The sequence below is a fragment of the Squalius cephalus genome (assembly GCF_949319135.1).
Source record: "Squalius cephalus genome assembly, chromosome: 16".
Classification (NCBI taxonomy): domain Eukaryota; kingdom Metazoa; phylum Chordata; class Actinopteri; order Cypriniformes; family Leuciscidae; genus Squalius; species Squalius cephalus.
In genome coordinates, this window is record NC_137137.1 from 10,981,742 (window position 1) to 11,004,826 (window position 23,085).

The 23,085-nt window shown below is 39.1% G+C and overlaps 1 protein-coding gene across 2 annotated transcripts in view; it reads right to left on the reverse strand.

The window, feature by feature from the left end:
* Positions 1-23,085, reverse strand: part of trabd2b (TraB domain containing 2B) — a 54,122-nt gene that overhangs the window by 16,994 nt on the left and 14,043 nt on the right. For both annotated transcript variants that reach the window (XM_079896663.1, XM_079896664.1), the window contains exon 3: positions 966-1,112. In XM_079896663.1, the coding sequence (XP_079752789.1) occupies positions 966-1,112 (147 nt within the window). The remainder of the gene's footprint in view (positions 1-965; positions 1,113-23,085) is intronic.

Consider the following 23,085-nt stretch of genomic DNA (forward strand, 5'->3'; position numbering starts at 1 on the left):
GTGTGTGTGTGTTTATCCATTCACCCCTCTAATGAGAGAACAGTTTGGAAATTGGGAGGCAGAGAGGGTAAATATGGCTGTGCATGTGTGTTTATCTGAGAGATTCCTGCTGGAGTTGTGCACTAAAGAACTGAAGGTGAAGTGCAGCGATGCAGAAAGCCATTCGTCTGACTCCACTGTATGTGTGTGTGTGTGTGTGTGTGTGTGTGTGTGTGTGTGTGTGTGTGTGTGTGTGTGTGTGTTTGTATTCAGACACTGATAGATGAACTGCTGTACCCCTGCAAGCATCCAAACCACTTTTAGGGAAGGCTTTCCCGCAATGCCCTCTTATACTCTCTCTCTCCTCCTCCTCCTCTCCTATAAGACACAGTATAGAGAAACTTCAGTGTGCTAAAAGACATGGAAATTCAGTAAAAAGAGGGAACCTGACATTTAATGAGTTTATATATGTATACATTATCCTTGAATGCGGTTTGGATTTCTGTCTGTAATGATGAGACTCTAGCAGAAAACTCAACTCAAGCTCTAAGTCAAGTATTGCATAATTTCCGCATAGAATATAGAAACCGAAGTAGAGAAAGAGAATGAGGTTGAGAGGCATAAAGCAGTGAAAGGGGGAGCAGTCAGATTACCTTATCAGACAGTAAAGCCATTAGCTGCCCAGTGTCTGATCTTTGCAGGAAATATGGAACAACAGAGAGAAATTCCCTCCCTCCTTCCTCTTACTGCTCCCTCGCTTTTTTCCTAAAATGTTCATTCTCTCTTGCACTATGTGTGTGTGACGTTGCTTTAATCTCTTAGCGTGCAGGGTGAAGTTGAGAATTATAGGCCATCCATCAGAAGGAACCTGTTGCTGCTCAAACTTTAAGCTCATAATGAATTCAATACATCACATACATGCAGTAACACTACACACATACTCACATGATGCATAGAACAGGAGTGTGTGTTTTGTGTGTGTGTACCTGTGATGTGTCATGATTGAAGATGATGGAGTTGAGGTCTCCACAGTTGTAGTGTGTGATGAGGTCCTCAGTAGTGAAGGCGCCCTGCAAAATGCCTGCACGCAAACTTTCATGCTGCAGTAGAGTCTGGTTCAGAGCAAACAACACCTGCAGACATACACACACACACACACACACACACACAAAGAGAGAGAGAGAGAGAGAGAGAGAGAGAGAGAGAGAAAGGGGGGGTGGGGGTCAGTTTGACATTTTGAACACAAAATACACAAGTTTAGTCATTTTCACTCCCACACACAGAATATAAAGTCACAAACGCACTCTTCATTTATTCACACACTATAAACATACTCCATATGAACATTTTTCCTTTTGGAGGCGCCCAAAAATTACACCAGCATACTGCCAGGTACAAATATGTTGTGTAAAGCAGGCAATTTCTAGAGAAAAAGGTATAAGAGAGAAACAAAAAAGACAGGGAGTGCTCCTTTAAAAACGGCTCTATCTCCAGGGTCCAAGGGTTGTAAATTTACAGCCCCCATTAAAATAAAAAGTAAACTCTCTTTAGAGAGAATTTATGGTGTGCAACAGCCACAGACCACAGTGACACTGCAGCTGTCCCAGACTCCTGGGATTAAACTTCACAGTTCACACTCCCGCCCACTTCGCTCCCACACCACGCCTGATTGGCTGACTCGCCCGACTCTGGCTGTCAATCAAAGTTAAGCGTTTTGACAGCACAGCCCATTAGAGATGGGAGGGGGTCGTTTTTTCTGTTATTTTGCGTGGAAAGGTAGATCGAATTTCACACTGTCGTGCACTCTGCTGGCTAACACGTTCATACCCGATCATGTGTGGTCAGTTGATTTGTGTACTTGATTACACCTCTCTATTCTGGCTGGATCCCGTCACATAAATTGCCTTGGAGATTTACAGGGAGGGTGTATTTGTGAGCGTGTGTGACAGAAATACAGTAATGAAAATGGTCAATGAAAGCAGTGATGCTGATTGATTTATGCACTAGCTTAAAGGCTACAGAAGATTTAGTTCCTGCCTCATGCAGAAAGGTTGGAAATGAGAGTCTGTGCTGTTCTATTTAGCACTGGGAATGAAATACAGAATGCTGTTTTGCTCACTAGTCCAATGTGCTTTGTCTACACTAAGCATTGCCAATAGCAAGCCAACCAAACTTGACATCACTTTGTTTTTGTTTAAAAGTTTGAGAATCATAGCCTAAGCTCCATCTATCTATCTATCTATCTATCTATCTATCTATCTATCTATCTATCTATCTATCTATCTATCTATCTATCTATCTATCTATCTATCTATCTATCTATCTATCTATCTATCTATCTATCTATCTATCTACTGTCTGTCCGTCATTTATAAGCATCAATGTAGTAAGCTACTTTTCCCCTGTAGTTTATAGTGTAACTATCTACTTTCTCAACTTACTGTAAATATTTTTGGTATAATGTAATTTTTATCTTAGCTAGCTATAGGCTACCTTTCTTTGAGCAGTGTTATTTATTTTAGCATTATTATTTATATGCTTTTGTAATTTATATGCTATTATGCTATTATAGTATTTATTACAATTTTAAATGATCTTTTATTTTTAGATTTTCAGTTTTTCATTTTGATTTTAGTTTAAGTTTTATAATTTAACAAATTACTGTGCTTTTGTCATTTTTCTTAGTTTTTGTCTTAAACATATTTCTATATAACATTATTTTTTCAGTTTTCATTTTTCATCTAATATATATTTCATTTATTTTATGTCATTTAAGCTTTATTTCAAATAAAGAAAATTATTTTTAATAGTTTTATTTAACTATAACAACACTGTTGTTTGAGTAGCTTTCCCAACACTATACCTGGGTATAATGTCAGCGTGGGGTTAGTGATGCTATTTAATCTATTAAACATTTTTTAAACAATTCTATTTTCAGCCTAGTGCTGTGCAGATCTTTGTCACGCTGCCAGTGCGGTAATCCCACAATGGACCGCGATCAAACCAGCACCAGAAGAGCACGAATGCACTCCATCTATCGCACTTCACATCCAGCCAGCTCTCTGTGCTCTAAGCCGACCCCCTGCCGGCCTTGTAATCGCCGGCCGTTTATTTCGATATTGCGTGTGTTGTTTTATTGTCTTCATTTTTTACGTTGCCATGTCATGTCGGGTGTTGCCCTCCTGTGCAGATGTGCTCTGGCTCTGTGAGCCACGGTTTCTGCCCACACATGGGAGCTTTATAGTGATGCCAGCTGCTACAGCGGCCATGGCACGCTCAGATTAGGAGACGGGTGTCTGACCCATCTGCCTCGCTTCTGTGCTGGTGCCAAAAATGAGGAGTTTCCCTTAACCTTAAGCGCATTCCATGTGAGAAATAGAAAGATGAAAGGACGACTGGGATGTGATAGATAGAAGGATTAAAGGATGGGACGGCGAGGACGAAAGCAAGCCAGGAAAGAGAATTGGATCATTCTGTGCTTCTCTGCTGTTCATTTGATGGACAGAGTGCGAGAGAGCGCAGACATTAAGGCCTGGTGTTTTGTGTGTGTATGTGAGTATGTGGGATGAAGGATGGCTAAAGTGTGTGAGAACGTTCCATTTGTTGAAGTGTGAACACCCTTTAGCATCCATTGTGCTAAACAAAAGCATATTTTCACAGCGCTTTCTCTCTGGTAATGGAGATTTCACAGGGTGGTAGGTGTGCGATTTACCCAGATGGACTCTTCTGTGTTTCTTGACATGTGAGAAGCCTCGTTTACATCTGATAATAACATCCGTTTTGGTTGTCAGTTTAAAACAGGATGATGTTGAATACAAGTGTTAAGATTTAGATATCAAATAAACCTAAAAGGTATGTTTGGGAAAAACAGTGGTGAGAATTTCCTTTTTGTGATCGGATCACTCGAGACGGATAATGGGTGTAAACGGGGCTTGAGTCTCATGGACTGATTAAACACAGAAACCCCTTTGCAAACAAAAAAAGTTTGGAGAACCCAGCCTGCTTCTGGAACGTCTTACCTTCTCCCAAGCAATTCATTCCAAAATTTCATTAGCGGTTTGGAGAAAATAAATAGAGAAAAATACCAAGTGAGGGAGGGAAAAACAAAAGAAGAGAATGTTAATTCCCATGTAATGATCCCAAATGAGAGGAGGAAAAAGAAGCATGCTATTTCATTGACACGTGTGAGTATGGAAGTAGTTGACTTCTTGCTCGTTCATGTTAGTTGTCCAGCGGACTTCTTTTTTAGTTCAGCTGACGCAGATCTACACGACCAACACACAGCTAATTACATTATCACTCTCACACCTTCATTTCTTTGGGTCTCTTTCTTCATTCAATTCTTTGACTTGCTTGTCTTCATTGTTGTTTATGGAAAGTTCTGAGGTAGAACAGAGGGATGGAGGGAGAGAGGATGGCAAAATAAATAATAGCTGGCTGCAAACGCATGTGCACCACAGCTGGAAGTGATTTCGTCTCTTTTAGAGTGGTCAGAGGCATTATGGGAAAAGTGCAGATGGGCACAGGTGCAGTTGGTGGGCAGTGCGAGCCAAAATCAGCTCAGCGTATCCAAACATAAAAAGAAAAACAGCAGTCGAGCACAGCTGACCACTTCAAACCAACATCTTGTGGATGACACTTGCTCTTTATTGGTCATTAATTAGAGGTTCTCTCTTCCTTGCCAAATTTATCCCTGCACTTTTGTTCTCACTCTTGACTGCCCCCTACATGTCACAGAGATATTGTGCATTTTGTGGATTAGCTTGGGATAACTGATATATGGCATGAAGTTTTTAGTTTCTAATCTTTCAGCAGAACGTTTTTCACAGCAAGGTTGGGCAAAATTAGAATGTAAGAATTGGCCGCTATTAATGCTTGAATGTGAAATTTAATTGAAAGTTTAGTATTGTCAAAACAATAATACTCCCACAGACAAAATATCCACCACATTGTTTCAGGTAACTTTATAAAAATATCACAATTGTGATCTATTTATTTTGTAATGTTTAATGAACAATTATAACTAGTCCATTAAAAATGACTAAAAGTCATATGCTTTGCATTTATTTATGTTCTATATTAAATAATTAGAATTCAATTAGAATTTAAATTCTGCTTCCGTTTTAATTTGAAGTTTAAAAGGCATTTTCAATTCAATTTCCAGCGACACACAATCCTGAATCAAAGCAGGTGTGATTTTAATGTTGTTTTGACATTCTTCTAAACCATTTTGTGTAAATTCTGCATTTTTTTCTTGCAGTACCCTTAAAAGGACATCTGTGTACCTTTTTTACTCCTAAAAGTTGCATATTAGTACTTTAGAATACAAATACGAACCTTAAGGTACTAATATTAAACTTTTTGTGATAAAAAAAAAATGTACAAATATGTCATTTTAAGGGTACTGCCCCAGAGACAAGCTGTTGTACCCTAAAGGTAAATCTTTTTACACCTTTTTCTTTCTGTGTGTAAGTGGTTAATGCCTTAAAGAAACAGAGAGCAACATATTGCAACATATGCATTGAAGCACTTTCTGGACCAGGGTTTCTCTTTCACTACCTTGCATACTAATTTTACATGCTTTCCTTGTCTTGTATTTTCTTTTAGTCCAGGAGTCATATTAGTTACTGCCAAGAAAAGTTTGGTAGCACATTGGTGCATTTTGGTTTTCCTCTCCTTCCTGTCTTGCCAGACAAATCTCTTCATCTCTCTGTCTAATCTCTCCATGCACTCGTCTCCATCCTGTCAGTCTGTGTCTTGAACCCGCTGTCAGCCTGCAGCGACCATCTGTGTCTGTTTAATAAGATCATGGAGAGAGTTTCTCTTTTATTTTCTCTCTCACACCCTCTCTCTCACTTTTTGCACTTGTCCAAAAACAAACTCTGCCATTTGACTTGGCAGCACCGGTAGCGGAGTCTTCAGCCATTCTTTCCCTTCAAACAAAAAAAGAAAACAAGACGAAAGAGCAGGAAAATAATCAACTGTTTCTCAGCGCTCCAGCTGCTTCTGTGCTGTGAGGAGAAGAAAGTGGGAAATTACAAAAGAGTATGAAACGTATAGAGAAAGTGAAAGGGTACACCACTGAGAAACAGGAAAACGCTCAGGCCGGTCTCTAGGAGCTAAGGGAAAGATGGAATGGAGGGATGAATAAACAGAGAAGGAGAGGAGCATTGTTGAGAGGGGTCAGAGGTCAAATAAAACTCAGCCTCCTGAAAGCCCACCGCTCTGAATAAACATGCCAGTAGAGATGAGCCGAGCTGCATGGGGCTTTAGGACACTTATTAACCCCTGTGTGTGTGTGTGTGTGTGTGTGTGTGTGAGAGAGAGAGAGAGTCAAGTTTTTTTTGTCTTGTAGAGGGGGGAGTACTGTTAGGACATGATTGGTTTTCTAAACGACATTACAGTTTAACATACAGCTCTTGTGTTTTCGTACTGATTCTGACGAGATTGGGATCTGTGTATCTCTGGATGTGGGTGTTATGGAAGGTCAAGTGCTATGGATGTACATGCATCATGAAACCCTTTGAAATAAAAAGAGACGTATATAGATGTGACCAATGTATGATAGAACACACTACCATTCAAAAATTTGTGTTTTTTTTTAAGAAGTCTCACCAAGGCTGCATTTACTTGATCAAAAATGCAGTGAAGCAGGAATATTGTGAAATATTATTACTATTTCAAATACATATTTTCTATTTTGAATATATTTTAAAATGTAATTTATTCCTGTGATGGCAAATCTGAATTTTCCAAGCCATTACTCTAGTCTTCAGTGTCACATGATCCTTCAAATTTGCTTAACCTTAATTAAAGCTGCAGTCCGTAACTTTTTTTGTGTTAAAAATTTATATAAGCGAGTACATCATGAATCCATTTTCCAAACCGTGGTTTTGTCTTATTCTGAACACTATGGTACATCTATAATAAGTGTTTATATTCAGACTATTTAGACTGGTTCGGGTCGTACCACTGCAGAGTAGCCTAGCACCTGCGAGACTCGTCATAGACATACAGAGAGAAGTAGCTCCGGCTACAATGTTCTTCCGCAAGACGCATACAGTTCTGTTTATTAACTGCTAGAGCGCCAAAATTTACGGACTTTAAATACTAAGCATGTTTAATGTAAATATTTAAAATAAAAATAAAAATTGTGAGCAACAGGAGTCAAAAAATATAATTCGCTCAGTATATAAATAATAGAAGTCAATGAAAATTCCTCATGATTGATAAAAAAACGTGTGTGTGTGTGTGTGTGTGTGTCCTGCACTCTTGCATTGATCCTCTCACATTCTGAAGATAGTGGCCCCTCCCACTGGAAGAGATAACTGACTCCCACTGCTCTTTATCAGACCCCGGGGCGTCTGATAGCATCTAAACCATATGATGCTCATTCCAGAGCAGAGAGAGAGAGAAAGACAAAGAGAAAGACTGAGAGAGTCCTTCCAACTTCTCTCTTATCTACAGGATAGGCTTTTGTCCGTTTAATGCCCTCGGACAGCGTAATTCTCCTTGAGTGATTTGTAGTTTTCACAAACTCTTGCTGGAGAGTGTGCTGAAACATGAGTATAACCCATAAGTTTTAATATGATAATAAATGTGCTAAGGAAACTGGGGGGAAAAGCCTCCTACCGCTGCTGTTCATTCATACAGACAGACCTGTGTGTGTTTGAGAGAGACTAAATGAGAAGCAGACAGTGACAGTGTGTCATGTTCTCCTGCTCAGAGTCACAGATGAGATCTGGAGCACAGATGGACTGCTCTCCACCCAAACCTGCAGTCTTATCAACATCACGTCTTCTTTCTCCCTCTCTTTCTACGATTCATCCTCATCATAATGTTTATTCTCCTTTCATCTACTCTCAGCCCTTCCTGTGCCATTTTCCTTTCATGTGCGTATTTGTGTGTCCACTAATGTTGGTCGAATCTGAGTGTGATTGTATAGTCAACATGTGCTCCAGTTGGTTTTTACATGACTGTAGGATGCACTGATGATTTTTTATTTATTTTTTTGCCCAAAAATGCCATAAAATGCCACTTTCGTTTTTGGCTGAAAGAGAAAATAGACCAAATAGTTGAACAGAAAGCATTACTTTATTCAATAACAGGATCATTAAAGGCTTTAAAGACCTAAAAATGAAACTTTTGTCATCAGTCATCCTTATGTTGTTCCAAACCCTTTCATTTATCTTCAAAACACAAAGATATTTTTAATGAAGACTATATGACATTTCTGTCCCTCTAATGAAACTCCATTCACCCAAAACTCCATTCAAAACATTCATAAAAACGTTGTAAATCAATCCACAATAACCGAATGGTTTAATACAATTATCAATCAATTCATATGGATTCCTTTTACAGTATTTTTATAAACTTTTTAAACTGTCAAAGATTTGGGTGAATGGACTTTCAATTGAGGGTAAACAAAAAAATAGCACTTTTTGCCACTTGTTACCCATTCTGTTTTACTGAAGGATTATAATTATATAATATTATAATATAAAATATAATATTAAAATGATAAAAGTAATAAAATGTAGGCTACCATTTTGTTGTTATTTACATAGATTTTTTGTTTATTCAAACAAAGAGCGTTTTAATAGAAGCATTTTAGCAGACCAGCTAAAAGAAATATACCTTGCTTAATATTATTATTATTTTTATTAAATTAAATTAAATGCTGCATAAATACTGAGAAAAGCACAACCAATCAAAACATATGATCTTTATTATATATTTATTTGGAGCAGGATTATGGACCAATGAGATTTTACTCTGAGTGGAGTTCCTCAGCATTAAAAAAAAAATAGAAACCAGGCGACCAACAAAAGCTTTTGTTGCATGTCACGGATGCAGCTGTCAAGGATAAACTCGGAGATTGAAGACAGAGGGTTTGACACTTAGGACACAGCGTAAGACTGAGTAGTTTGTGTCATACCATGCGCACTAATGCAGCCTAAGCCCAAACAAACACAGCATTTCACGGCAAATCTTTGCAGAAAAGTCCGATTTCACACATAGACTGTGCCAGCACTGCAGGCCAATGTCTCTCAGACTAGAGGAGAAACAGAGAAAATGTGTGCGTGTGTTGTGTTTGGCTAATGGCAGGCATATGCTGTCTTGACTGTGTCCTGTGTGTACTGTACATGTGACCTAATGATAGAAAACATGGAAGTGTGCATGTGTGCTTTCATATCAGGAGCTTTAACATGTGTTGAATGCATATGAGTGTGTGTGTGTGTGTGTGTATGTGTGTGTGTGTGTGTGTACAAAGGCAATTGCACTCATCCAAAGGGGTCAGCCTCCTCCGTCAATTTCAATGTATTCCATTACAGCAGGAAAGGTTCCTGTCAACATGTGCGTACACACTGCAACAAGAACAAGCTGTCTGAGCCTGAGCAGATATTGATGGAGCTTTCACAGACTGGCGCACAGACGTGCCGTGTGATTCTGTGGAGGAGCCAGCGTTCTCTCAGTGTTGGCTAGTGCAGTCAGAGTCTGAAACTAGAATGAAATGACACTTTTTTCCTGATGGAAAATATGTACAGAGTGCTTGAGCAGTCTTATGTCATACATTTCTTGTGCTTTTGCTCTCTGTTTTCGGCTCTCACCATCCCAAGGCCCTCTGTGTAACATACACTCATGTGTATTTATACAGACGCATACAGATACATATGTCATTGGATATATATATACAGTATATATAGCCTATATATATATATATATATATATATATATATATATATAAAAAAAAATTCCCAGAAATAAAATAAAAATATAGCTGTGAGCAGCAATTATCGGGGTTCAAGCAGTTTAAGGCCTTTAAGCACATGCGTAAAAAGACATTATGTTTTATTTAGCAAGCCTGTTACCATCTCAAACATAGATGGAAATGACCATTTACAGCCAATACAGGAAATGTAACAGGAAATATATGGATTTAAAGTTGTTTAACAGTAATTCATTGGCCAATGGCGGACATGTTTTTTGAGATGCGTCAATGCACGCATAGACAATCAGCTCGGACAAAGACACGGCATGCCAATTTTCAAGTCAATCGGACAAGCGGTGAAGTAGTTATAGGTGTTTTCATGTTTTTCCCTGTTATAGCGCCACCAGGTGGCCAGTAGCCGTGTCCTTTTCAACGCGACCACAGAATGAGCTCTTACATAGGTGCGCTGAGTTTGGTGAAAATCTCTCATTCGGTTCACAAGTTATAGCCATTTTAGTAAAAATGGCTCCTCCCACTTCGAGCGTTTTGGCGGCCCCTAGGGACCATGTCAAAAATCCATTTTCTAAAAAAAAATAAAAAAAATAATGTAATATTGACGGAACGCAAAAGGCAGAACTCTGAAGCGTGGAAGTGCAGTGCCCGGATAGTCTGTGGCGTGCGCATAACAGAGACGCATGATGGCCCGAAATCCAAACGGCACCTTCTTCGTTAAAAGCTAACATATGGAAAATTGGCATAATTTATTTGTGGCCTTTTTTCTATTTTTGTATGAGAGCTGCTTTCTGTATTGTTTTGTTTTCACATCAATATACTGTAAACAGATCTGTTATACGTACGTAGGTTTACTGTACTGCCCTCCACAGTCATAGTGTGTTTCAGTGCAATGCCAGTCACAAAAAAAGTTACATTTTGACTGTGCTCTCTGCAGATGTTCATTTACTATTTTTGTATAAGCTGTTTTTGATTGTGGTATACAGCAACAATTTCAAGTCATAAGTCTTAGACTCTTTATTATTTATTTGTGTCTAAAAGCAGCTTTGTATGTTACTAATTATTCAGAATATGCATAAGTCCACAAGCATTATTTTTGAATGAAAGCTGCTGGTACATAATTCTAGATTTTTGTATGAAAGCTGTTTGTGATTTTGCTACAGCAAAATGTTTATTTATTTTTTGTCTGAAGGATTATATTGCTCATTGCACATAACAGGAGGATGTTGGTTTGAAGTCTATTATTTTATGTTAGAGATACAGAATATGCTGAAGTTCTTTGCAATGTTGGTACATACATATGCTGGCAAATGTAACCTTACAGTTGACTTGCCAAATCCCTTCCATTTGTTTTATTAATAAAAGACATTGGAAGTAAATTCTTTATGGGTCATTATAAATATTTTGGTACTTTAAAAGTACCAAGTAGTCACACACACAAAAAAGATGCATCGATAATCGTTTTAGCATCGCATCGCAGCCCTCTGAATCGTAATCGAATTGTGAGGTGCCTAGAGATTCCCACCGCTAACCGTGAACCGAAATTTCTACTTTTTTGACAACTATCGACAACTATCGGGCCAAAAACCTAGGACTAGTTCACAAAAAATCCAAAACACCAGAAAATTTCGCTGAACGACAAGCAAATCTGGGGCATGCATTTTGTCCGCCTTGAGCCAAGGATTCCAACGATAGAATACACTTGAGCCATTTCGTACTTTTGAGCGCTGTAGCGCCCCCGTCAGGCCGATCGTGGCGAGCCTTGGTGACGTTGTAGGCGGTGTGAGTACTACCAGCCCTCAAAGTTTCAAGTCTCTACAACTTACAGTTTGGTCTGCCCAATCACTTTTAGAGGAGAATGCTGATCCTTAGAAAATGTAACCATTACAATAGGGCTTCAGCGCTATGCTGAACATTTTATTTTATTTAATGTAAATCCCAATAGAGTGATCACGATGCAGACATGAAGAGAAGGGCCCCAAAAAGTATACTACTCAAATATGTTGTCACCGATATACTGAAACCTGTAGAACAACAGGTTTGGGATTTCACTATTTGAGATGTTCATAAATCTGCCAAATCATATTTTGCTTTAAATCTAATCATTTCTACTGTAAGGCTTAGGATTAGGTGTATAGTAAATCATTTTTTTGAACATGAAAACCATTGCATCTATGAGAAGTCTTCACTAAAACAGCTTCAAAGGTTTGTGTGTGAGGTGCATGCCGGCTCGGGCCGCCTTCTCAGACAAAGAATACATCATGTCAGCTCTTTCCCTCTCCTCCACACCCATCACTACACAGAGCGAGGGAGCGGGTAGCTTGGCAGAGGAGGGTGTGAATTAGAAGCAGATGAAGACGGGGAGTCACAGCCAGTGTTTCGGCAGGAACGAGAGCATTTTTACTCTCTCAGAGACCCACATCCCAGAACACATACAGAAATAGACAGACAGTGCTTCCGTTTCTACAGCTGGCTGGATCCTTATCTTAGAGAGGGAAATGGAAAGAGGGATAAGACCGACATACACAGACAGACAGACGACAGGATGAACTCAAGGAAAAAGAGCCAGAGAGAGCCAGGCAGACAGACCCACAAACAGAGCGCCTCTTCGACTATGTGCTGGTCTTAATTAGAAAGCGGGATCCAAAGTTTCTACCTCTTTCTCCCTCTCTATCCCCTTTTCCTTGCTTAGTGTCTTTCTCTCGTACTTTCTCTTGCCCATGCTCAAGTCTCCAAACCAAAGAGACTTTTATTACTTTACAAGAATGTTCCACAGGTGAGGGCAAGGCCAATTTGTAAATAAGACACTGGGCAACTTGCAAAGTGGAACATGCCAAACTGCAGAGATCGCAGCTATATTCGCATCCATTTAAGTCTTGTTTCATTTTAGTCTTCATTAGCCTGTCATAACATTATTTATTTTTATATTTTTATGTGTAATTTTGCATTTTTTTATTTGAGTCTAATGCAAGGTTTTTGGAGGACTCCATTTAGATTATATTCAGGGTTTTGTTCCTCTTATGGATGTTGTTGAGTGCTGTTAGGGGCTTAGATTGTGTGAATATATTGTTAAAGAAATAGAATATCAAAATGTGAAAATTCTGTTTTTTAATTACCCTCATGTCATTTCAAGCACATGACTTTTTTTTCTTCTGAGGAACAAAAGAAGTGCTGAATGTATGCAGTGACCAACAGCGAGAGGATGAGTAAATTTATGTAACATACACTAACGTTCAAAGGTCTGAAGTCTTTTTGGAGATTTTTTTAAATAAATTTTTCAAATGTAACAAATGCTGTTGTTTTAAAATTTCTATTTATCACAGAATTCATCAAAGAATCCTGAAAAAAAATTACCATGGTTCTTTCTACAAAAATATTAAGCAGCACAAACTCTTTCAACTGGGATATTAACAAGAAATGAAGAAGAAACGTATTAAGGATAATGTGAAACTGAAGACTGGAGTAATGATGCTGAAAATGTTTGCCATCACAAGAATAAATTACAATTTGAAAAACAATTTTTAAATTGTAATATTTCACAATAATGTCACTGTATTTTTGATCAATTAAATGCAGCCTTGGTCAGCATAAGTGACTTGGTCAGCAACACTAACATTGAACAAAAGCATTAGTTGTGGTGGTCCTGTAAATTGCACACTGTTTCGTGCGTGCCAGTAATTCTAGCTGAACTTTATATGTGTTTTCCGGCGTAATTAGCAGCTTTCATATCATTCATATGATGTATTTAGTTAGTTTCTAGTCCAACAGCTCAGAGCTGATTTCATTTCTTTTGTATATTTACAGCTGTAGTTGTTTTCCTTGAATGTTTTATTGTTTTGTTGTGCGTTTGTAGTTGTGTGTGCTTTTTATGGTGGTTTGTGTGTACGTGCATGTCTGTTTGTTTGCCTTCCAGTAGTTGCATGCATTTGGCAACCTTTGGTCTTTTGCTAAAATTACAACAGCATTTGGTTTACTACATTCTGTATCTGTTTGTGTGTGTGTGTGTGTGTGTGTGTGTGTGTGTGTGTGTGTGTGTGTGTGTGTGTGTGTGTGTGTGTGTGTGTGTGTGTTTCCTTTGTGGCTCTTTGCTTTGAAAAACAAACATTTTATTATTTCATTAGATCCTTTAATAATGTGCAGCATTAGGAAAAACAGAGATCTGGGATTTGGTTTCCTGGTAGTACTAACTAAAAATAAGGGTTGTTTTTTTTTTGTCTTGTGCACATGATGGGCCAGCAACCAATCACAAACAATCCTGTCTTCCAGCTCCTGCCAGCGACCAATCACAAACCAATCTCTGCCTCAGCTAACTGAACCCTTGGAAAACAAAAACCTATTTTGCGAGCATAAAGACAAAGGTGTTCTGATAAATGTAAGCTAACTTTGACTGATAGTCATTTGTACTACAAAGAGCATACAAAAACTCTACACACACCTGTGCTTACTCACATTTGTGGCAAATTTGGATGGTAAAACCCTGGGAAAAAAGTGCTGATGTTAATGGAACAGCAGGGAGAGGGAAAGTTTTGCACCATATTTTAACCAATAAAGCCAAAGAATTACAGCTCAAACGGACTCCATGGCAATGCACACGTACACGTACACACTCACGACTCACCAGAGAGAGTATATATATATATATATATCTAGTGTGATACACCAAAAAAGTACTAGTGCTTTAAAAACATATTAGGACAGATGCAGGAAAAATGATACACTTTTTGCAAATAAATAATATATATATATTTTGAATTTCTTTTGAAATAATGAGTGGTGCTTACTGCTTAGTTTGAGTTGCTGGGACGTTGCTGTGTGATTGCTGTGTTGCCTCTAGGTAATTATTTACTGGCTTAAGTCAAAAGATTTCACTCCCAAGTCTCTATGATAAAATAAGCCTAAATATGGCTCAGGTCCTTCCATCAAGTAAGTCTAGGGGATTTTTCCACCCATTTAAATGTCCATCACGCAAAATCGTAAATCTGATTGCTTAGAAAAGTAATAGCACACCTCTCTTCAACAAACCACAAGATTTGAGGTATCATTCAGGACAAATTACATGCCAAAGATTTGTCCAAATCCCAAACCTTAAGTATGAGCAATAGTACTAATGATGATCGTCTTAGCAAGCACCACTAATTCTAAGCGTGATCAGACTTTTAAACAGCCTTTTAATCTTGAAAACGTCTTAACAGTCACAGATTGATTCATCCATAGTGCCATTAATGTGAATCAATCTAGTTAATAAAGCTTGATAAGTTGTGATGGAGCAGGTGAGGAAGAGGGTAATTTTGTGGTAGCCCTAAACGTTCCTTCTGCTGGACCAGCTGTGAGCAGTAAATCCAGCGGTGCCGCCAGGCTGATCTCAGCTGATTTAATTCAATGAGTCGTCCTTTTCCTGCTCTGGACAACACGGCCTCCCATCACATTAGGGCTGTACTGAGGCCTCATGGGAATGCATACAATGGAGCTCTTTTATTGGACTCTCAACTACTATTCTTTCCCTCTCACTCTGACTTTCTCTTACTTTACCTCTCTAATTTTTGTTCATAAATTTGAATGGGGCCGCTCTGTTTGGGAGCCGAGGACTTTGTGCTGGGTAAAGCTGGTTTAAAGTCTCCTGTTTCTGTAATAGATGGTGCTGATTAAGTCTTTAGGGGACCAGGCCGAGTCTTTTGCAGCTGTGTGAGGTGTGCACATGTGTGTGAGGGGATATGCAGTGGATGTAGCAACCGTTATAACTGCATTGGGGGGAATAGAAATGAGAAAGTTCCTAATCTTTCGGGCAATTAATGATATGCTGCAATGAATGCTATGAAAAGTACTGAAAGAAAAGTCACCTATACAGTAATTAATATTCATGAGCCTGGCTGATGATAAGGTTTATAAAATTTCCCGGTTTGCAATATGAGCCTGGAGTAAATTATTTTTTAAGTGGCTTATTGTAGTACAGTTTTAAATGCCATATCTGAGACTGACACACTCAGATTGGCCGTTCTGTGACCCTACATTTATCTGTTGTTCAGATCTCTCTGTGGGACTCGAGGCACTGTCTGGTTTGGCTATGCCCCAGGTCATTTAACCTTTTCTCTTTCTCTATCTCTATCAGTCTTGCACTTAAATACAGTTAATTTAATTCACTCACTAACAGTGTGTACAGATGTATGCAAGCATAAAATCTGTGTGCAAACATTTTCAAACAGAAACTTATTTACAAAAATGTATATGTATGTCAGGGGCGTTTCCTCCGAGGAGGCAAGGGAGGCAGTGCCTCCTAAAAAAAATAGGATGAGAAAATAATCCCTATTACAAAAATAAAACAACGCAAATATTACAAAATGTGACATTAAAAAGTGTATAAATCACTACTTTTTTTCTGAAGTAACACTGTCCAACAGCAACACCAGCAGGTAAAGCTACTGCGGGACGCCGCGTCTCTCGTGCCTCCTCTGAGCCCATTGACTTTTAACAGACCCCCTAAAGTTTGCAGTGGGTTTAGTGCGGGGTAATTGAGAATGAATGGAGGAAAGTTACGTGAGAGGAGGCAATGCCTCCACTGCGCTAAGATTAGATGTGATTGGTTATGATTGGTTATGATTGGTTCACATGATAAATCTCGCCTCTTGTTTTCGTGTGTGTGTGTTCCACATCCGCGAATCAGTCTCAATGAACAAAATGATGGCGCAAATGGAAAGACTAATTAAAAATGTAAACAGTAAACAGCCCATGTTGTGTTTTCATGTTTTATGGAGACTTTCCATAGACATAATGGGCCCTATTTTAACGATTTGAAACGCAAGTATCAAGCGCGAAACGCAAGTAACTTTGTGGGCGGGTCTTGGGCGCTGTTGCTATTATACCGGCGAGAGAAATGACTCTTGCTCCCGACGCAAATCTAAAATGGGTTGGTCTGAAGTAGCTTCATTATTCATAGGTGTGGTTTGGGCTTAACGTGAAATAAACCAATCAGAGTGTCATCTCACATTCCCTTTAAGAGCAGGCACGCTTGTCCCATGGCGGATTGCTATTATAACGGCAGATTTGCCAGGCGCACGCCAGGAGCTGTTCACATCCGAGGAGACCGACGTTCTCGTCAGGGCCGTAAAAGACAGAGAAGTGATATTGTATGGGGATGGGAGAAACCCACCCAAATTAGCTTCGTTTAAACAGGCGTATAAAAATTTGGGTAAATGTGTAAGCTAGATTTATGCCTATTTTTTCACATCTTCGTGGACACCACAATGATTTCCCTCGTGTGTTTATATTTTTCCTTGTAATAATGTATGGTTTTCTAAAAATGAGAACTGCTGCGTCTGTGTGTAGATGAGAGAAGCAAAGTGCATGCGCCCTTAAAATAGTATATGAATAACATGCGCAATGCGCCACTGACTTTAGACTAGGTTTTTCCTGGTCAGTGGCGGAATTGTTTTCTAAACTTGCAAAATGGCACCAGGGAACGTTTGCGCCGGAACACGCCTCCTCTTTGCGCTGAACCACCCCCGGGAGCGCAAATGCATTTCCTAGTTTATCGACGTGCGTCTGTGGAGGGAAAAGTCCGCTGTGCGCGGGTGCAAAATAGGAATGATACATGTACAAAGTCAATTGCGCTGGGTGCAAGATAGGGCCCAATGATTTTTATACTGTACTAAGTGTATATTCTATCCCCTTACACTAAGCCTACCCCTAAACCTACCCATCACAGAAAACTTTCAGCATTTTTACATTTTTAAAAAACATAGTTTAGGATGATTTATAAGCTGTTTTTATCATGGGGACCAAAAAATGTCCAGGCAAACCATACACACACACACACACACAGAGAGAGAGAGAGAGAGACACAGACACACACACGCACACACACAACTATTAAAAGATTGGGGTAATTAATATTTTTTATGAATACTTTTACTCAGCAAGGATGCATTTGACTGGAAAGTGACGGTAAAGATATTTATGATATTACAAATTGTATTTCAAATAAATGCTGTTCTTTTGAACTTTCTGTTCATCAAAGTATCCTTTAAAAAAATATATATTGTTGTATGTTGAAAATTCAGCTTTGCCATCACAGGAATAAAATACATTTGAAAATATACTAAAATAACTATTCTATTAAAATAAATAAAAAGTTATTTAAAATTGTAATATTTTAGAATACTACTTTTGTATTTTTTATTCAAATAATGGCAGCTTTGGTGAGCATAAAATACTTCTTTCAAAAACACTAAAATCTTACAATTTGAGGTTATGCTGTGTATGTATGTACAGTATATGCTTTATATAGCTTAATCTGGGATAGGCTCTGAATAAACATTAAGTCAATGAGAATATTTATGGTATGACTGCAGAGAATGCATCTTTAACATTGTGGTGAAATTCATGTGCGTATGCACATGTTCTGACTCTTGTTGAAATTTTGTATGAGAACCTTTCCTGCTGACATAAGCAAGAACACTTGAAGGCAATTGTTAGTGAGTGAGTGAATATGAATGACTTTGACCGTGGCAAAGCCTCTACCTGAGTGTCTACAGTATGTCAGTGTGTATGACTCTGACACAAAGCTCAGTTTCACCCAAACCCCAGGACCCAGTCATTTCTCATGAACCTTTTGTTTTTTGAAATTAATATTAGAATTGAAATAGACATTGGACTTTCGACTCATACAGTTAAAGTCTTGATTCCTGTGTTCTGCCTATTTCTATCAAAATGCTTGACAGACATCTCAGATTAAACTCTGTCAGAAGCACTTAAGTTACGAGGAATGTGTTTTTTGTTTTTGTGTTTGAGAAGAGAGCGATAACAGCTCTCATCTTTCAGTCGAGCCACTGCTCTTGTTTCATTTAGTAACAGATGCTTCGGGTGAGTGGTTGTGGTTTTGGTATCTTTTGGCGTGTGTGTGTGGTGTGCTGTGCCTCCTAGACACAAACTAACCACATTTTTATCGCTGTGTGGGCATACATCAGTGCCTTTTATTTATTCAAAATAGGAATGGCAGGACGAGAAGAACTATTTCAGCAAAAATAAGTCTCAGTTCACCGCAAACACAGACACACTCATACTCTTGGCTGTGTGAGGAAATGCTTCATTTTCAAGGCCTTTCCACATAGATTACAGGCAGTGAGTTGTTCACCCCACAAACAGTGTGAAACCAGAATCCTTGAGAAGAGAGGATGAGCTCTTTGGGTTATTTCAGGTCACACCAGACCCAGAGCACACACACACACACACACACACACACACACGCAAACTGCTGTAGGCTGCAGGGGACATTTATAGGTGTCAATTAGACAGACCACAACACACACATAATAAAGTCCGGTTTGTGGGCAGTCCAGCGGTGCCCATGAGTCAAAGCGCAGCTTCAAAGGTAGCCTTGAACACCATTTTCAGAGAACATTTAGACTTCTCTGTCTGTACATTTAAACAAACTCAAGACAGCTTTCCACAGTGTGGTAACTGAACCCACACACCTAGAACACAGAACCGGATCAAACGGCTTAATGGCATATACAGTAAAGCTGAGATATGCTGGTTTGGCAGACAGGTTTGGGCTTGGGTTTTTATAAAGGATAACATTACGTTTGAATTCTTATATGATTTTAGTATCTCTCCTATTTATGAGACATTTCATGATTCACACTGTATTTGTATCACAAACAATTTGTCCGTACTGTTTTTTCCCTCTCAACTCATCCGCCATATTGGATTTTCTTTTTTATTGAGCTCAACGCAACACATTCTAGGATTGCTTTTTCTTCTAAGAGTATGCCATGGAATATATTTTAGTAGGCAACGTAATTAGGCTGCTTGCCTTTTGCAACAACCCTCACATCAGAAGCACACCATTTATTATTTTCACAGCGTATATAGGGTTCACAGGGTATCAAAATGCTTGTTACGAGGTTCAGATTGCAGGACACTGATGAGATCAACACTTGTGCAGAACAAGACACAGAGTATTACACAAAAGTAATACATAAAAGTATATATAGAATTAAAATATAAATCTCCTATTTTTAATAAGAGAAGACTAGCAGACTGTAACGTGCTTGTAGAGCAACAATGATGTCTACAAATGCTGTCTAGTTAGGCAGCTCACTTGGTTTTGGTTTTGGTCAGCGCTGATGTGTTTCTTCCTCCGACCAGAGCAGGGACCGGGACACATGGTTATCATTGAAGAGGATTGTGGATTCCTTTCATCCGGGGGTGACTGTCTGTTTCCTAAACCCTGCTCTGACCTCCCTTACCTTTATCTCTCCCTGTCTCGCTCTCTTCCTTTCTCTCTCCATTTTCACCCGCTCTCATCTGCTTCTCATCCGTGAGTGAAAGTGAATCGAGCATGTGTAATGTATGTCAATGCTGGACTGTAAACCGTTTTCCCATGTACAAGTGGAGGTTATCTATTCCCATAATACGATACAACGATACAGTATCTGCTGTAGACAATAAGCCAATAGATACACATGGATCACCAGTTCAAACAGTGGTTTGTCAGAGTAAATGTGTGGGGAAAAAAAAACACATGGAGATTTGACGGGGCAGCCTGCCATTTCAAAACACACATACAGACAGTCTGTAAGGCTGTCAGTGCCTGTTAGGCTTGGCATCCTGATTAACGGGCGGTTTGGATCCACTTTCAGAAGACCTTTTCCCCTCCACTCCTCTCCCATTTACAGACAGAGAGTGAGAGAGGAGGATTATGGGAAAGTCTGAAAGGCTTAGAAATATAGAATATAGAAATATTCTTTTTTTCTCATTACCTTATTTTATGCATATTTAAAAAAAAAAAACTGCTTTAACTCTTTTAAAAAAGTGAGTTTTAAAAAAGTGAATTTAAAAAAATTCATTACAAAAAAATGTTTTAGCAGTTCCAACAGTATTCGTTATCGGACGATATTAGAGATTGATTTATTTATTGTTATTTAAGTGTGCATGCTCATGTCTCCTATTTTTTTTATTTAGATTACCTTTGCCATTATCTAACACTGACTTAATTTTTTAACTCACATGTAGCATTTAAAAAAATGTTGTGTGTTTCAAATTTAATTTATTTAGACAAAATAGTATAGAATTTTAATCTTTATTTTTACTTATTGTTTCAACCAGAAGTTTACTATCAGGGCATCACTACTTTAATTCTCACTCTTTGAAACTAAATCCTAAGGGAATGGAGCTGATAATGAGTATTTATTTGTGTTTAGGAGTTCTGAGACTTAAGACTAAACCAAAAGATCCCTGTGAGTCATTAAATCCACAGTAACATCAGCCTTAAAACTGACCCAGATCACACACTCAGCCAATAATGACAGAGCCTCAATGCAGAATCAGATCGTCCTGATGATGTCTATCACCACATTAAACATTTTTTCACCATAATAAACAAAAAAGGCAAGAACGTTTTCCTTGGATGCAACGTGTCCTACAGAGACCAGTCGGCTAAAGGTGCTCTTTTTCTCTCGCTCTAACCATCTCCCGTTCACCCTCAGAGGAAAATCATTAGCTCCTACTTTTCCTCCATGGATAATGTGTTTCAAATGACTCCTTGCATCTCTTTCATCCCTCTTTGTCTCTCTCCTTTGGGGCAGGGTGCCTCTTGAAGGGCTTGTTTGGAGAGGGATGTTTCCTCCTGAGTTTGGCCAGGGCCCATGGCAGGTTCGAGAGGGGCCCCTGCAGGCCTCTATTCTACAGGTTGATGGATGGCTGTTTCACCTTGGACAGCTCTAAGGGTGGGGGGGGAAACGTTGCTGCTTTGTAACGCTGTAACGGGGCTCGTTCACCCCCCGAGACGGATGGCACTCCAAATAGAGTGAGCGGCAGGGGGCCATGTGGCTTGGTAAGTTAACAAGCTCATGTGTGCTTTTCTCGCAATATACAGATCGCTGTCACACTCGACCCCTACACAGCGGGGTCACGGCTTCTGTAGAACGCAAGGTGGGAGGGGGTCCGCATTTGGCCGGTAAAGACATTATAGGAGAGAATGCTCACACATGCATAGAACCCCCCTGGTATATAGGTCTCTTTTTAACCCTTTCCTACATTTTAACCCCTTTCTTAGTTCCTTGAGCCCACTGAAGAAAGGTTGTGCTTTAAAGACTACAACTAAACTAGAAACACCATGGGTATACCTGAAGTGTTTACCTTGAATTGATGTGGGGTCAAAAGTGTTTGATATTTGGCTAATACACATCCACATGGCTCAATCAATCAGATTTTAGAGCTGGAACTTATCCAGTGATATTTAACGGAACATTTTGTGTTCAAAATACTGAAGCAATAGCACAAGCTATCTGTAGCACCTGTGATACGTCGTCAATTACCACAGAAAAAAACATTTTAGTTTACAATGGAATTCCTTTCCTTGTGTAGTATCCAAAAACCTTTGTGCAATGTGCAAAACTTACTTTTAAGGCTACAGCAGTTTGCCATTGGGGCAGCACCCTCAAAAGGTCCACCTTTATAACTTAACTACACTTTAAGGGTGCATATTAGTACCCTAATGTACAATTTTTACTCATTAACACACATAATGTTTGTTTTGGGGCTTTCCTTTAGAATATTTTTTAACATTTATCCTAGCGGAAAGCCTTCCGTCTTAGACTTCTATTGTGAGTACCGTAAAATGATGTTAGTCGACAGCAATGCTTTTGATAGAGATTCGCTTATTTTGAACCAAGAACATTCCTTTAACTTCTCCTCTCCAAAGTGTAGTCAATCGTATACCTTATCTTCTCCGTAGTGACCTGTTTCACCCTCCTCTGACCTGTTTTTAGGAATTTGCTGGGGAATTTACAGCAGTCGTGGCTGTATACAGGCCAGCTGACACAGAGAGTGTCTTAAGCACACAGATATACAAACACGGGAAACATTTGTGCATCCTGAGTGGTATAACTGCCATTCAAAGCTGTGGAGACACAGAGGTCATCTCAGGGCTGAAGTCAAAGGTGCTGAAATATGTAAATCTTGGGCTGAAAAGCCTGAACATCTGTAATTGCTTCAGCTGGTGGGCCGAACGTGGTGCTGTAATAACAGACTCCCAGGAATCACAACAATGTCCCAATATTTCTCCACACTCGTGTTTTTAAACTCAGCTAATTTCTCTCAGCATTTTTCCAGCAAAAACACATTATACCATTAATTGAACCTCTCCAAGATGTTTTTTAAACCTTTCAAGTCATTTTTGGCTGCCTTTATGTGTAGATCTAACTGAATCCAACAAGCGTTGATGGTGGTAAAATTCAGGATTAGTGGACACCAAGGAAAGATGACGTGTTCGGCTCAGTCATGGATGGTTGGAAAGACCCTTCCCCGCTCTGTCGACACTCTCTTCCCATCTCCAGTTCTCCATCGTGCTAAATGCCTCTCCTGTTAGCAGGCATTAAAAA